A 16,770-nucleotide genomic window follows, 5' to 3' on the forward strand; every position below is an offset into this window, starting at 1 on the left:
AACATTCTTTCTACAACAAAAGCTGTCCCAGTAGATAACAAAATAAGTGTGTTAGAAAACACTTAGTTCATAGCCCTCAATGTCACTGTCCACTTTCAAGGTTGAAAGTATCACACTAAAGGCAGATGAATTTAGATTTATCAGCAGAGAACTGACACGCAGCTCTCCTTAAAGTTAGATCACCTAGACATCCAGAAATGCTGCATGTGACACCCAGATGGAACCAGTAATTGAGGAACTTTAGGGAAAAGTGCATAAACTGTGAAGACAGACTGCCCATGCTGACTGATTAGCACAGAGATGCTTTTATGCCACTTTCCCCCAGAGCTGTGTCTGTCAGCATGGTCTCACCTGCTCTTTTCCACAGCAGCTGCAGCTGCTTTCACAACCTTCCCTGCAAGGACAAAGAATGAAGAGGAGGCTAGAGGAGCCACTCAGAGCAGCTGCAGATGCTAATGGAATAACCAAGCAGGGAAACCTGCCTTCAAAAAATTACCAGCACCAGTTCGGAGTGTAAGCAGTGTCTGCATCTGCCCACGCCAAACTGTTCCCATATGAAGCAATCTTCCATAACAGCATTCTGAAAGGAATTTTTGCTCTTACAAGAAGACTGGGGAAAGATTCCTTGTTCCACATGTGGCCTCAGCCCTGGGGCCCACCTGTTGGTACCTTGCCAAAACTTTGCAGAGCCCAAGTATGTCACAGCAATACCGTCTATCCTTGGAAACCTCATGGACACAAAACAGACACTGACACTCTGTGTGATCTAAAACTGAACTCCACATGGATTTTCTTTGTAAAGAGAAGATTGCAGTGGCTGATCCTTCAGAGCAAGCTACTGACTGGTTTCTATGGGACCCTTCTGCAACTACCACGAAACAGCTATAAAATAGATCTCAGATGGTGAGGGACAGAGCAGCTGAGAGGCATAATGACCTGTCTCTCCTGCTTTTATTCCTGTATCCTCAAGACAAGTCCAATCAGAAGGAATTTTACCATAGCACTGATTTACCAGGGCAACAATAATACAAGATTACCAGACTTCTCTTACTGAGTCATGAATAACCCAGGGATAATAGCTTCCTAGGAGAAAGAGTAGCTCAAATTCTGTATTTGTTCAGCAAAGATGTTGTCAACAAGATGCATTTTGGTCACAGGGATGGCAGCTAAGTTAACTATTAAGCAAAAGGTCTATAAAGAACACTTAAATCATATTGTTCATTATTCTAGCACTTTAGGCTTTTGCTTCCTTCCTGCTAAGGTCCTCAAAATCCTTTATAAAGATGAATAAACTGAACCTCTTAACAAGCCCCCTAGTGTATGTACTGTCTCACTACAATAAGAGGAACACATCAGGCAGACAAATAAAGGGAGACAGCTTCAAACACAGGTTTCTGAAGTTTAACACATATGTTCACATTAATGTTCAGCATTCTTCCTGTCCATCAGATGTAAGAGGAAGTAGAGCTGTTCAACACCTTGGCATTCCTCTTAAAGCAACATCTACACTATTGTCACAATGAACCACATGAGCTTCTTTTCCCACACTCCCAGCTGTAAATCTGCTGTAACTCCAACACCAGTACCCCACAGCATGCTTAGAACAAAGTAAGACCAGTACAGCCACTGGCAGATAGGGAACTGGCATTCCAGGTCCCAGCCCCACCCCACTGTCCAGGCTGCACACACGGGAGCCTGCTCCACAGAATCCCCAGATGCCACCTAGGAGCTGAAGCCTGTGGCATCCCTGAGCAGAAAACAAGAAGCCTGGCCTTGTTCTTGTGTACTTTCAGGGGTTGCCAACACTGCCAAACAGGCTCAGCCTGAGGCACACAGAAGAAAGACTTCATATATAATTTCCAGGTACATGTTTTAACTCCTCCACAGCTGTCCAGAGCACACAGCTCAGTTTCCTCAGCAGTACCTTGGGCTTTCCAGTGGCTCTCTTCCATTACTTCCTGCAGCAGCAAGCCACAGGTTCACAGAGCAAAGATATACATTCTCCTAAGCTCAAATTCTGTCTCTAGCATAGGATGCAAGGACATTTTCTTGACAATATTTTACAAATTGATACTCTTTGTATAAAAATAACCTTGTCTGTCAAGTCTGAAACAGGTGTAAAACTGTGTCCAACTCTTGCTCTCCAGACTCTCTAATTTTGCAAGCAGAGATTAGTTTTTGATATTAAAGCAGTGAAAATTGTGTCATTTTTCCTTGGAGTAAGGAGGCGTTTCCTCAATTGTTGGCTTCCAGTACCAAATAACACAGCCTCTATGCTGGACAGTGTGTGCACTTGAGAAGATTCTGCTGCTACACAACAAAAGGTTCAACCATCAGGATCGGAGACGTGCTACAAAAGGAGTAACTCTGACATTTCTTCTTCAGTTCACGAAAGCACATGTTTCAAAATCATCTTGCAAGCACCCACACATATTGCAGACAGCGCTCTTATTTCACAAGCATTTCTCAGAAGCTTCAGCAACTCAGCTTCTACAGACTGTGGCTAAAGCTCATGCCAAACAAGGCTTTTTGGTTTGCCAAAAAGTTTGTCAACCAAGGCTGTTAAAGGCAGGGAAGTCGAGTAGATATTTATAAGTTCACCATTCACATTGCTTGGACAGTCTAGAGTAGGGAAGAAGAAAGAAAAAGAAACAGTAGGGACTGGGAGTGCGTAGTTCCAAGAATTTGAGCTATAGTCTTACAAAGAAAAAGGCAGATAAAAAAATCAGGGAAAAGCATTACCAAAAATGATGGAAAGAAAGAAAACATGGTGGCAAAAACCCCAAATCAAAGTCTATTTTCCAAGAGGCATGCAGGCCTTAAACAAAACCAAAAGCTTCATGGATCTGGTACGATTCAAACAAGTTACAAAACATGGAAAATTCCATTACTTCCTCTTCACAGAAGAGGCAGTGGCAACTATCATCTTTCAGAGAAAAAGAAACCTGAGGGGAAAAGCCTACAGATTGCAGGCTTTGAAACAAACATGTTCACTCACCATTTCCGTTCATTTCTAAAAAAATATTTTCCATCTAGTATAAAAAAATTTAACTTGAGACATTATTTTTGGGAAAAGCTGGAGGCTATGTGTGGGCAATATAAACAGAGGCTTTGATGGAAAAACTAGTCAGAGCATTAACAAATGACAGACTATTATCCTTTGGTAATGAACTGACATGATGGTACTTTCCCTTGCTTTTTTTTGTTTTTAAATAAAGGATTCTGTCTGTGTCCTGTTAACTACTACAGAACGGTTCTCAATGTACTTGCAATGCTGTACTCAATTATAACAGTGGTTTTCTCTTATATGCAAAAGGAAACAAAGAAAAATTGTATAAAGACAAACTATATGTTTCAAAGGCTAAATTTAAAAGTGTAATAAATATGTGCAATTACACAACTTACAGAACTGTTAGAGTTGTGAATCTTCCTTTTTTGGTTTTTGCCCTTTTAATTCTTGCAAATGTAAAAAGGCAACTTATTGCATTCTGTCCTTTACATCCAGGATGCCATACCTAGTCTGACAGGTATGGGGACCCAGGAAAACAACTTCATGCTTTTCAACTGCCAGAGGGAAAACTTAAATGAAACCATAAACATTCCCAAGATGGGAATACTTGGATCACCAGCTACATGAAGGACCAGAACGACAGACGAGCCTGACAAGAAAACCCTCTGAAAAAGAGAATCACTATATAATTATGATTGCATGTGAAGAAACAAATGAAGAGGAATTAAAATTTGTCTGTAAGCGTTTTAACCAAATGCGCCATTTATCTAAAATATGAGATATGTTTGTAGTGTATTAGTATGTCTGAGTTCATACAGCCTCAGCAAAACTTTGCTCATAATTACTTCTGGGCATTCCAGGACCATGTAATTGACTGCAATACATGATACAAATATAAAAACCAGTAAGAAACTGATGTGACTTCAAAGACAAAAGAAAGATTGTTTTAAAAGAGGTTGGTTGTGAACTGTATCATTGCAGAAGTGTTAAATCATGCAGCAAGTTTGCCAGTTTCAAAGCCCTTCCTTTGCAAGTCAGCCAATCACTGCAAATGCCCACAGAGAAAACAAAAAAAATCCTACAGAAGTTAGAAATCTACTTGTTCCTCAAGTTTGTGGCAGGTAGCAAGAAATGAAATAAATCTTACGTTTTCTTCTTTGGCTAGTCTGACAAATCTTTCTTATCTGTGGAGCTTTTCTCTTTGCAATTAGCATTAAGGCTTGTAGATTAACTACGGTTGGAAAAGACCTCCAAGATTGAGTCATCTCATTCCCACCTACATGTCAGGCCTATTTAAGTCTTTCACAGATAAAGTTTGCAAGATCTTATCGTCTGATGTCTGTGATCATCTATGTCCAGCAGGCTCTAGATCAGGCATTCTAAGTGAAGAGTCTGACATCAGCTAGGATTCCTTTTAATCCATTTGATTATCCTCCTACATACCGATGAGATATCCATGGATCAGGTGTGGGAACCAGCTGTACCTCACATGAAAAATCAAGACTCACTAAACATGTCCAAATAGATGGATTAATGCTCTGTACTATTTCCTAACTTTGGATGGGTAGAAGAACACCAAACTAATGGAGGTCATACTTGACAAAGATTGGTATCTCCTTCCTTATGTGCCAAATTCCCATTCCTATTTGCCCCACTGATGCTCTCTTCCCTTGTGACTCACACTTCATTAAGTTGCCCATTAGTGTGTATCTAACTCTTGCAAACTCTGCTTTTAAAAAAAGAGCAAGCTGTGTCTTCTCCCAAGTGAATATCTTGGTGCAGGGGTCAGAGCCTGTGAATTCCACCCGGAGTCCCTTATTGACGCCAGAGGAAGAGAACATGAGACACAGTCTTCCCCTTAATGTTCCCTAATGACCGGCTTTTACTTTAACTGATCGTCCAGGTCCCTACTGGTATTCCACTGTGGCACAACCAAACGATCCCAATCGCTTTAAATGCTATGTAAAACTCTTGCCTCACCCTTACAAATGTCTCTTTCAGGCCTGGAGGTGTACATTTCAGGCACTACTGAAGTTCATGCTACCCAGGTTTCTCTATAAATCTGCTCCTCACGTAGGCATGCTCAGGACATCAAGTTTGGGATTAAAAGGAAATGGCATTAAAGAGAAAATACTCAAATAACAGGGTTTCTTTTGCAGATGCATTATCTCAATCTTCTCAAGCATCAATACAGAATGACAACTGTTAAACACAGTATGAAAATATAACATGATATGGTATCATTGAGGATCACACCTTAATGAACCTCTAAATTAATTTTGTACAGCAATCAGGACAATTAATAAAACTACCTCTTAAAGTAGAGTAGTACTGCCTTCAACACGGTCTCCATACCAGCTCATTTCCACACCATCAGGGAAACAATGATTTTCCCCTCCTCCTGCTGCTTACATTTCTTCTTTTGAGAAACTTTAACAGAATAAAACATTTATTCTATCTTCCTTTTCCCTCACCATGCAAGAAAAATTATTTCCAGACAAGATCACACTGTGTTTTTAATTACTCACAAAATTAGCATTTGGGAAGCACCATTCACCCTAGATTACTATGCCACTTTTAAATTTCTTTAAGTCAAGCACTTGTTTGCTTTTTCATGCTTTGAGAAATTATAGATGCTTACTTAGTACTACCCTCACTTCATCAGGGAAGATACTAAAGAAACCCAGACATGCAGTAGTGAAAAACCAGAGCCTGCTTGAATTTGCATGAAGATCTGCAATAGTGCCACTGGAGCACACAGGGTTACACTCGTCCAGAACTAGGTTACTAGACAGCACAAAGCAGAGACCAAATCATTCCAAGAGGCTCCAAGTACTGCTGTGGTGGAAGGAACAAAAGGAAAATCTGTATTCTGAGTCACAAACCTCTTCCCAATTCAGCAGCTCATTGTAAAGAATCAAATAATATTTTTAGCAAGAGCTCCCAGTGGGGGGTCAGGAAGAGACTAAATAGCTATACCAAGGTCATACAGGGTATTTGCAACAGGGAGCATCTCTTAAGTCCTGATTTCCCAGTTTCCAGGATACCACCTTTAATCACTCACACACCTTTAAACACCACTGATCAGAACAGCCAAAATAAACCCACAGAAAATATTCTGCATTCCAAGAAACAGCCCAGTGTCTTAAAGCACCATGTACCTCATCAAAGGAACATTTCAACAGAAAACACCAAGCTGATTCTGTAAAAGCATGATGAAAAGGCATTCATGTCAGGCACTACCACAGAGCTCCTTTACTCACCTTCCTGGGCTAACTAGATCAAATGTGCATCACACTGAGGAGAAGTGTGAAGTTAAGCTGAGTTGTTTCACCCACCCACTGATACCTACTGATGAAAGAACTTAAACCCCCTTCCCAATCATTGCCTTTATTACATGTTTTTAGAACGTTTTCTCTTATAGAGAAGCAGAGAAAGCTCTATTAAACATTCACTGTGGGTATTTTCTACTGTGAGAAAAGTTATTTTTATCATGCTGCTTTCTTAAAACACATAAATTTACCTGCAACATCTGTATATGAATAAAATATCAATAAAGTATAGCCTAATTCTTTACTTCTTTCAGGAATTTCACAGAAACAATGACTAATACTTCTGATGATCAAGACCTGAGAAAAACCTTAAGACTTTGGCTTACATTCCTTACCAAAGGACTTGGGTCCAGATCAAGATGCACAACAAAGAGAAACTTGTGGTATAGTACAGAATGAAGAGGATGCAGGGGGAGAAGAAAAAGGTCATGAAATTTTACTGTCAGGTTAGCCAAAGAAAAGCAAAATGGCTGCTCCATGTTATAAAATACATTGAGGCTTGCTCTAGGGTTCAGTGATATATTCAAGCATTTCTGGTGAGTTCCTCCCTCAGACATATAACACATTAAATAGATTTAACCACAGAAGTTTTCTCCTCAGCACTGAAGATTAATATTGTCTTCTGGACAAAAGTGTTATTCTCCTATTTGCCATCACAATTTTCTCTCTCTCAGCAAAAACTTCCAAACATTTTCTGAAATTTATTCCTAATGAGTGGTATTTAAGTGCACCCATCAGTTCTGCCTATTTCAGTCAGTTGGCTTGCTCCCTTGTAGTGCCTGTTTCTGTGAATTCTTACAAAACCTGTCAACGATGAAGCCATCCAGCACTCATTGTTATGGCGACCAAACACCACAAAACCCAGAACAAGCATGGACTTACGCAGCTCTTCTCGGTGCCTCTCCGTCTCTGCAAAAAACTGGCGAAGCTCCTCTGTGATCTCCATGTTACTCAAGTCATACTCTATCTCCCCTTCAGACTCGGAGTCCTCCTCCATTTCAGAGTCTCCTTCAGCATTCTCTTCCATTTCGGAGTCCTCATCAGCATCCTCCCTCTCCTGGTAGGCACCTGTGTGCTGCTGAGCTCCCCCGCGGTACGGGACTCTGACATCTGCTCTACAGCTGGAAGAATAGTTTTGGGTGTGTGGGAGACCATTCTCACCCCAGTCTGAGCAGTGGCTGCTCAGAGGGGCTGCAGCAGGGTGCCAGGGCAGGCGATAGAAGGACTCCATGGCTTTCCTGTAGGCTCTCTGGTGCCTGCGCATCCAGCGCATGGCTAAGTCATAGTGCCTCCAGTACCTCGCATACACTTGCTGAGAGTACCACGGCTCCGTGTCCTCCTGTGGCCAAAACACAGGGGAGAGGGAAAGAACACAGAAAATCAACCACACACCACAGCACTAAAAATGCTCCCCCACCCGAAAAAGAAGGTGTAAAGAGAGCAGGAAACAAAGAGTAATTGACAGGAGCTAAATGCAAGTACAATGCTGCCTTTTAATCTTTAGTCATCCTTTAGCTACGATAGAACACGGAGATTTGAAAAATAACATGTGAGCACAGTGCACTTGCACCACTCCTTATTACTCCTACAAGACACTGTTTTGGCATCAACACAACTACCACTGAAGAACTAGAAATAGAGAAGTTGTAGTGTCCAGAAGGTATCTTCCAAGTGTTCATGCTACTACAGTGGGAATCAGTTCTTTTTAGGAAATATGCCGTGTGGATATAATCCACAAATCCTCAGACACTCACATGAGTCCTCAGAACTGAATCATTCCAAGGTATAGATATTATAACCTATACCTGATTTCCAAATCCACAGACAAAAAACACAAGAGATTAAAATTCCTCTGCATTAAACAAATGCGTTCATTTTATCCAGTAACATATTTTCTCCAGTAATGTACTTCCTCCCTCTGCCTGCCAAAGTTTCTCAGAAAAGGTCAAACAGCAATTCAGACAAGTTCATATATCCACCATGGCCACAATCAAAAATAAGACTGTATTTAGCCAAATGCAAGCTGCCAGTAAATCTCCCTTTTGTATCCATCACCAACCCAAACATGAAAAGAGGCAGTTAAGTGCCACTGATACAGTAGAAAGAAAAACCAAACCGTTCCACAGAAAGAGACATATGTAACACACCTCCTCCTGTCTTCCAGTTAATCTTAGTTTTCCTTAAAGAAGTTTCATGCTGTTCAGACTTCACCAGCAACTACAAAGCCCCACAGTCTCTCTAGCCTTAAGCTCCCTTCATACAAGCCATTTCATCTCCCCCCTCATCCTACTCTCAAAAAGCAGGATAATAGAGGATCTTAAAAAACAGCCATAAAGTAGACTAGAGCCTAGAACAAGTAAACTAAATAGCAAATATTTTCTCCCTTTCCCTCATGTCTTAATTTCCATAGAAAATCCTTTATCTGGAGTAAAACAGAATGCCTCTACTTTAAATAGGGAAATTTTAATTAAGCTGTATTTTGGCAAACACTCAAAACTATGTCAAAACTAGCTGACTTTTCAGAGATGAATGTGACATTTACAGTCCCTTATGAAGGTGGGTGGTGTCTTTTTTTTTTTTTAAGGACATACAGGACAAAAATCATTAAGTGTGTTTCCTTGATCTGCACTGGCACCATTCAGTACCCTTAAAAGAATGGTTTTCTGGGGAAAAGAAATCCCAAGGCAATACAGAAAACACAGAAACCTAAAAAAAGCTTCCTAAAAATCCTAAAGAATACTTCTCATTTAACACTATCCTGAGAAGTTCATTTAGTTACATTTGTTTTCACTTTCTGGTTCTCAGACAATAAAGAAATGCTAGTGAGTTTGGAATAATAATTGCAACTCTCATGCTGCCTTTCCTTCTGGAAAATTGAGCCCATTATTCCATAAGAGATCAATGCTATATCTTTTTGAAGTTATTGCTAAGTGCTCTCAGGAACAAAATATCTTCAGCTAACAGAGTACATAAAGAAAACCCTCCACGACAAACTTGCATTCCTGAAGGTATTCCTGATCAAAAACTGCAGCCAATTTGTGAAGGGCTGTGTAGCTCAGCTGTGTGATTTAGAAGTGCAGACAACTTATCTTTCCTGAAAAGAAAGACTTCATGGAGATGAAAGTTCACTGCTATTCTTCTCTTGGTCTAACACTACATGACCACTGCATTTGGAGTTCCCAAAATGCGTCATTCCCAAGATGAGTGGGTAGAAGGAAAGCATCTGCCTTCCATATGGAATTTCTTCATCCTTAATCATCCAACTACCTAACAGCTAGGATGAACAATGTTTTATTTACTGTTTCCCTTTGCTTTAGAATGTCACACTGACTCCTCATCCTGCAGCTGACAGATGAGAATGTCCTATTATAAAATCTGATACATTAACAAGTTACTTTTAAAACACTTTGCCTATTTTTTTTTCCTTAAATATTAAAATACTTTAAAATCCAGTTTTGAAAGACCATGAAGCTTGACAAAAGCAGACATCTCCTACATTCTATATATCTGCAAAAAAGACAATATATTCTTTTAAAGCTCAAAAATTATCTCCAGTTCTTATGAAATGTTTCTAAAAAGGAACTTGATGACTTTACTGAAAGCTCTGGAATCAAGTTGGTTGATTTGTCTGGCTGACTAGCTCCAGTTGTTAATTTAGGGGAAAGGAAGACAAAAAGGCAGTTCATGCAGACAGAACTGTGATGCTGGTGCTTGTCCAACTACTTTTTGTGAGAGTTTTTTTGTTGAAAGCGACCCTTGAAAACCACTCTTACATTTGAATTTTAAAAATACATCTGTTAAAAAAGAAATCACAGAAATGTTTTACATTTGTGTGGAAAAGGGAAAGGAACACTTTTAGTCTCAATTCTGTGTCTGTGCTTTTTCAGCTGTGGAATAAATGGAAATAAGAGATTTCCTCAAGGAAACAAAAGCTATAAATCTAAGGCAAATGATCAGAGTCCTCCGTTATTCTCCTGTTATTTCTCTGGAGTCATCCCAAGAGCAGACAAATCACTCATTGTTGTAATCTGAATTCTATTTTCAAAGCAATTTAGCGACTTTTACATCTAATTTTTACATGTGTGCACTCACAGTTCAATAAAAGTGTTTCTATGCATTTTATATATAAAATGTGACCAAGTGATCACATAAAAACCCATGAAGACCTCTTACCATCTCCTGTGGAGTTTGTTTCAGTGATGGTCAAGGTGAACTAGAAAAAAAAAGAGTAGCTTTTTAATTCATAAAAATATATGTATTAAGGTGATCACAGGCATTAAATATATTTTTTGTTATATTTGAGCACTATGACCTACAGCTGTTAAGCATCCCTTCTCTGTTGGGGCAAGTAAAGTCTCTTACTGGTAGACTTTGATTAGCAGCAAAAATCCCATTCCTTAAAATTCCCCACTACAGTAAGAAAGTTAAAAGGCAGCCTTCTACAAAATGCAGCCTGAAATGCTGGAACTGAACATTTCTCTATTGCTCTTCTCTTTCTTTATGCTTCCACAACCTTTATTCTCCAAATTAATGCCAAACAAAACTCATAAACTTAAAGGATAGAAACTGTTCTCACTTTTTAGCTGTGTCTGCACAGGAACTTGTAGAAGATAAGCAATTGCCATTACATGATGAAACCCATCCTGATTGCACTCATGCAGTGAGGCTTCTGTTTAACCTGTGGTGAACTTTTGACCACATACAGTTCCTTCTTTCTCTTTGCTTCTTTTTTTCCCTCCAGCATCTGATCTTGCCTCCCATGAAGAAAACACAAGTCAATTCAAGTTGCAATCACATTTTTAAATGTGAGGAAAAGGCATGAGGAAGAGCAGCAACTGGATAGGAAAAAAAAAAAAGGAAAAAAATGGTTGTGGGGGTGGAAAGGGAGAAAAGAGCTCTATAACCACCAGGCAGGATTTGTAATTACCAACATTTCCAGGGTGTTTTCCCAGTACATATCACTGAGAAATATTCTTAATCTCTGACAATAATTTTATTACACTAATAGGTTAGCTGCTTCATTCACATATTTCTCCTGACATTCTCACCCTCAGCCTGAACTTTATTTTAGGTGCCAGTGAAAGGTAACAGAAATAGAGTACACTAAACTACCTATTGCTGCTCTTAGGACATGGTCAAATGCTATTCCCAGAAACACTGGAATACAGCCAAGACAGCACTTAAAACTGTCATAGATTTATACCAGGATAAAGTTTTTCAAAATGCATATGAATACAGTACATAGACCAGTTGTGTTCTGCCTCATATTTAACAATACTGATTAGAGAGCAACTTCTTGTTCACTTAAGACAAGCAATACCGCATGAAAGGAGAATGGAATGGTCAAACAAAATGTAAATCATGCAGCAACCACAAAAGCAAATGATTGTCCTTTCCAAAGCCCACACTAAGCTCAAAGCCATAAACCCCTGGTAACACCCATCTGTCTGCAAGAAGCTCTGTATCCAGGAGCAGTCCCACTGCAGCTGGTGGAACAACTTATGCCAGCAAAGGCTGCAGATCCAGGCATTAGGCAGCTAAAGCATGTGAGTCACTGGGTTCTCTCCTGCCTGCCTGGAGGAAGGAGGAAACCCAGCACTGAGATCACTGCAAAACACTGCAGTGACTTGAAACACTCAAAACCCACACACACATAAGAGATTGCTGTGCCATCTCTCTTTGTTAATTTCAAACATCTATTTCCAACCACTGCCTTCTTCAAAACTTTCATCCCCCCTCCCATGATGTACATATATAATTTCTGTCTCTTTCCTAGATACATCTGGATACTGCCAAGGTTGCCATAACATCTTTTTCTCATACTTAAATACATGATAGCAAATTCCTTCCTTTTCCACTTAATAGGCGTGTGTAATTTTCATGTTCACTAATTCCTACCATGACAAAAATTTCTTTGAAACAGCTTTAGAATAAATAGAAATCAGGATTGATCTCAATGTTAATAATTTTTTAAAGCAGTAATTGGTAAAGTCTGATACTTTATTATTAACACACAACATGTACATATGCTTTCGGAAAGGGAAGGAGGGGAAAAACGCTGGCAAAACCATCCAACTATATTAGTTTACCAAATATGAAAAACCTGTTTTGCCAAACATAGAAACTTTAATTATTTTCATAAATTATTTATGAAACATTAGACTACAGATATAAAACAGAGCATAAAAATGCTGCAAGCGACGACACTAAATTAAAAAATGAGTTTGTTTTATTTTCAGTTGAATTACTCTTCCAAAACAAACGACATAAAATATGAAACGTGACAAGCAGCAGAAAAGTAAATGTAATAATTCTACTTCTATAATTTATACTTAAGAAATGAAATAGGGAACCAACTGAACATATGAAACTCACTAGCATATCTACAATTCAAAATGGGAAAGAGACTTGTTTGCTTATACTGGTCATTAATGATGGAAATTTTTTCCTACCTCCTTTCCCCAGTTTTAAAATATTTCTCTACTGATCATGAACCAGGGATGTACTCACTCTCACCAAAACATGCCCTCCCCCCTTACCGGCTTGAGGCAGGTGAGCATTAGTGAAAATAAATAAATCTGATCAAAGCAATGACAGCATTTAATTCCCTTGGAGTCAGTAGAAATTGAGACAATGTCTGTCACACCACAGACACAACCTCAGTGCACTGGACTTTATAATTTTCTAAATATATCCCACCCTGTGGTGGGACCAGTGGTGTGTTGGATACAGCATGGTCACACGGAGGGAACAGGGACAGCTCCAAGGCCAGTGCAGGATCAGTGAGGGATTCACCATTCACAATATCCATCAATGACTAACCTGTTGCATGGTATTATGGTCAAAACATCATACACTATTCAAGGAAGGTGGAATTTCAATTAATTCAACAGGTTTCAACAAAACACATTTATACAAAGCTTCCATGAAAAAGCCAACTACATTTGAACTGGAAATGTCCCTAACAACAGACAGTTGACCAGCCCCTCTGCCCACTGCTGCTCTTGTCCCTGCTGTGAAAAGTGTCTTCAGTTAGGCCAGAGCTGCCCTAACTCCGTATCCAGTTTGTGGCAGTGGTCAGTAGGAGGTACTCAGTAAAATGTGACACTAATATATTCATAAAGGAATTACTTTTCCAGGTACATTTCTCCTGATTTCAGCACGTTCAAAGACTTTTTTTTTTTCATTTCCAAACTGGTTTTGGCATTTAAAGCCAAAATCCACATGAGTAATAGGTGTTTCCAATAAATCCCCTGGCAGTAACTTTCACAGTTTAAGGGATTAAACATATTTTGTGCTGTATATTTTGAACTCACCTTAGTACATACTAGCTAAAAAAATGTGAACGTAACAACATCAATTGCATCCTCCCATGAACACTATTTCATTTTATACTCCTGATGCTTACTCTGATGCAGAATTACCACCAGAAGAGGGAAATGTCTGAAAAGTGTTTGACATTCTGTGCTTCAGATTAACACCACGCATTGCTGTGACGTTTAGCTTTAATACCAAAGTGCCCTAGTTATAGTCACGCAGAAACAAGCCTGTAATTGCTGGGACAGCTGGCAGCAGAAGTTATTTCTCTTCAAAAGAAGGGGTGAAAATTCCCAACACTATACACTGCATTCTGTTTTGAAAAAGGCTCTAAATACAAGACTTGTCCAACACTTAGGATACAGCTACAGCTGCTTCCCATCCCAACAGGAGTGCTATGAAGACCCACCTATCACTATGATGTTCACATCAATGTCCTTAAAACAACAGCAGCAACTCCTGTGAATGGAAGGGAAACAAATTAGCGTAACACAAAATCTTGTTCGCAAACTTTAGCACATGTATTACAGATCTTTTGGGCCAATCAGAAGCCGAAGGAGTGTAATCCATTGTATCTCCACAAAAGAGGGTCTTTATTCTCTGAGATCCAGGACATAAACCCAAAAGCTATTTCAGCCAAAAATCAGAGGGAAGAAATAAAGTGCTAAAAGCTGTACCATTATCAGTAGTCCAGTTAGCTTATGTTCATATATATATATGGTTAATTTAGTCATAAACAAGGAACAGGGTGGAACTTCTCCTGTACAGCTTTTGAAGGCATAAGTAATTTCCTGGCCTCACAGATGTCGTGCCCAGACTCCAGCGAGTGACGGGAGGCCTCGCAGAAGCGATGAGCAGCTCCCGCCTCTGCCAACAGGGCACACACTTACAGCACCCAAGGGCCGGCAGGAGCACGGGCCTCGTGCCCCGGCTGCCCCCGGCCCCAGCGCTCAGAGCGCCGCCCTCGCCGAGCTCGCTCATCGCCGCCTCAGGCTCCGGGCAGATAAATTGTAGAGAAACAGCAAAGCCCTGCGCCCGCACCGCCTGGTGCCACAGTCACCGCCCTCGGCCCTGCCGGGCGCCCGGGCTCCCACACCTCCCTCCGGAACCCTTCGCTTTCCCGTTCCCGCCGCGGCTTCGCCCCGGCTGCCACCGCCCTCAGCCCGGTCCCCTCCCCGGGCAGGAGGCCCGGGCCGCAGCCTGCGTGGGGCACGGCCGTCCCCGCACCCACCCGGGCAGCGTGGGGCTCCGGCGGGCAAGAAGAGCCGTGAAAAGCCGCCTTCGGCGCTCCCTGGCTCCGTTCCGGCGGGGCCCGGCGCAGCTTCCCCCGCCGCTTCCGCCCGGCGCTGCCCGGGCCCGCGGCGCCATCTCGCGGTGCTGTGGGGAGGCGCCGGGCCCCGCGCCCGCAGCCGCCCCGTGGAGCTGCCGGCCCCTCACGGGGACGCCTCTGCGGGCTCACAGAATCGCAGGATCACTCAGTTTGGGAAAGACCTGCGACATCATCGAGTTCAACCTGTGGCCGAACACCACCTTGTCAACTAAACCATGGCACTGAGTGCCACGTCCAGACTTTCCTTAACCACCTCCCTGGGCAGTTTATGCCGATGTCTGATCACCCTTTCTATGAAAAACTTCTTCCTAATGTCCAACCTAAACCTCCCCTGGCACGGCTTAACATTATCTCTTCTCGTCCTGCCACTCGTTACCCGGGAAAAGCTACCAAGAAGACACCACAGCCTCCTTTCAGGGAGCTGTAGGGAGGGTAAGGTTTCCTCTGAGCCCCCTTTTCTCCAGGCTGAACACCCCCAGCTCCCTCGGCCGCTCCTCACAGGCCTTGTGCTCCAGACCTTCCCCAGCTCCAGTGCCCTTCTCTGGCGCGTTCTGAGTTCCTGCTGTCCCACCTGACCCCTGGTCGCCATCTCCAGAGCACACACAGTGCTCACCAAGCTGAAGCGTTGCTCAAAACATGCGTGTGCTGCTGTGCTGGTGATGTGGCACTGCCATACTTTACCCCCTGGTTATTATTTTTTTCCATAGTTAATCTCTTAATTTTCTGTTCAGGTTCTGTACTGAGCCTCTCAGTATTTTCACAGGACTGTGAATGAGCAGCCTGTTGGGGACCTGTCACAGCTGGCAGAGCAGGGACTGGATTTTCCCCTGTGTAGCATTTTACACTCTATATGAAATTTGCCGGCTATTACCTGGTGCTGTAATGTTGTTGTGTGTTTCTTCATGGTCAATAAACCCCTCAGCTGTACCAGATGAATAGCCCAATATCCTCAAGAGACCGTGCCACCCCATTGCCTGTGCCTCTCTCTGGACAGCTCATGGCTGGGCTGTAACAGGCAAGTATTGCTCGTGCTACTGATCCTGGCAAGAAGGGCTCCCCTAGGGCTTCTGTCCACTAACACTATTTCTCTTCTCTACTTTCTGTGCTTTTAATTATTAATTATTTAATTGCAACTTCCGGTACAAGAAATCCACCCATTATTCCTGTTTTTCAGCTCTCCTGGTGTGCTTACTGCTCTAGCTGCTTGCCTGCTGAAAATTTCAGCAGATCAGATTCAGATAACTTCCCTTTGTTTTCTACTTTAATTTAAAAAGCCCCTTGTGAAACAAAATTTCATATTGAGTCTCATTCATATAGCAGACTTCTATGTTTATTTCCTAAATATCTACTAAACTTATTTTTAAAGATAATTTCTACTAATTTGCCTGGTATGGGCATCACATTTAATAGTTCACAAGTTCTTCTTTAAAAATGGTGAAAAGGGTAGGTTGTAAATACATTTTCAGCATATTAAGAGCACTAAGTCACCACTTCTAAAATGCTAGTGGCTTCTCCATCATCTGTGTATTTTTTCTTCCAGCTACTGTGTCACTGTACAGTTTCGTATGGGAGGCAGGCATCTGTGCAGAGCTGAGAAGTCTAGATACTGCAGTGGATTTTACTGTGGTCCTGTTCAGCCCCTGCATCCCAAGTGTTTTGTGATTTCCCTCTGTATGGTCCAAAAAAACTCATAGAGAGCCCCTGTCTCCAAGAAAGAAGTGTTTTATACAGTTACCAGCCTGTTTTGTCTGATGGGCACCCAACACACTGAGAGACTCTTC

At 41.5% G+C, this 16,770-nt stretch overlaps 1 protein-coding gene across 2 annotated transcripts in view; it reads right to left on the reverse strand.

Annotated features, from left to right (window-relative positions):
- The window catches only part of GEMIN8 (gem nuclear organelle associated protein 8), a 28,579-nt gene extending 13,549 nt beyond the window's left edge, over window positions 1–15,030 (reverse strand). Inside the window, exons 1-4 of one of the 2 annotated variants that reach the window (XM_063392870.1) lie at window positions 14,891–15,030; window positions 14,069–14,118; window positions 10,516–10,555; window positions 7,225–7,681 (exon numbers count right to left, since the gene is read on the reverse strand). In XM_063392870.1, the coding sequence (XP_063248940.1) occupies window positions 7,225–7,681; window positions 10,516–10,518 (460 nt within the window). In that variant the 5' untranslated portion in view covers window positions 10,519–10,555; window positions 14,069–14,118; window positions 14,891–15,030. The remainder of the gene's footprint in view (window positions 1–7,224; window positions 7,682–10,515; window positions 10,556–14,068; window positions 14,119–14,890) is intronic. The other variant, XM_063392871.1, reaches the window with a different exon arrangement.
- Between the last annotated feature and the right edge of the window lie 1,740 nt (window positions 15,031–16,770).

Source organism: Prinia subflava, chromosome 3, assembly GCF_021018805.1.
Source record: "Prinia subflava isolate CZ2003 ecotype Zambia chromosome 3, Cam_Psub_1.2, whole genome shotgun sequence".
Lineage (NCBI taxonomy): Eukaryota > Metazoa > Chordata > Aves > Passeriformes > Cisticolidae > Prinia > Prinia subflava.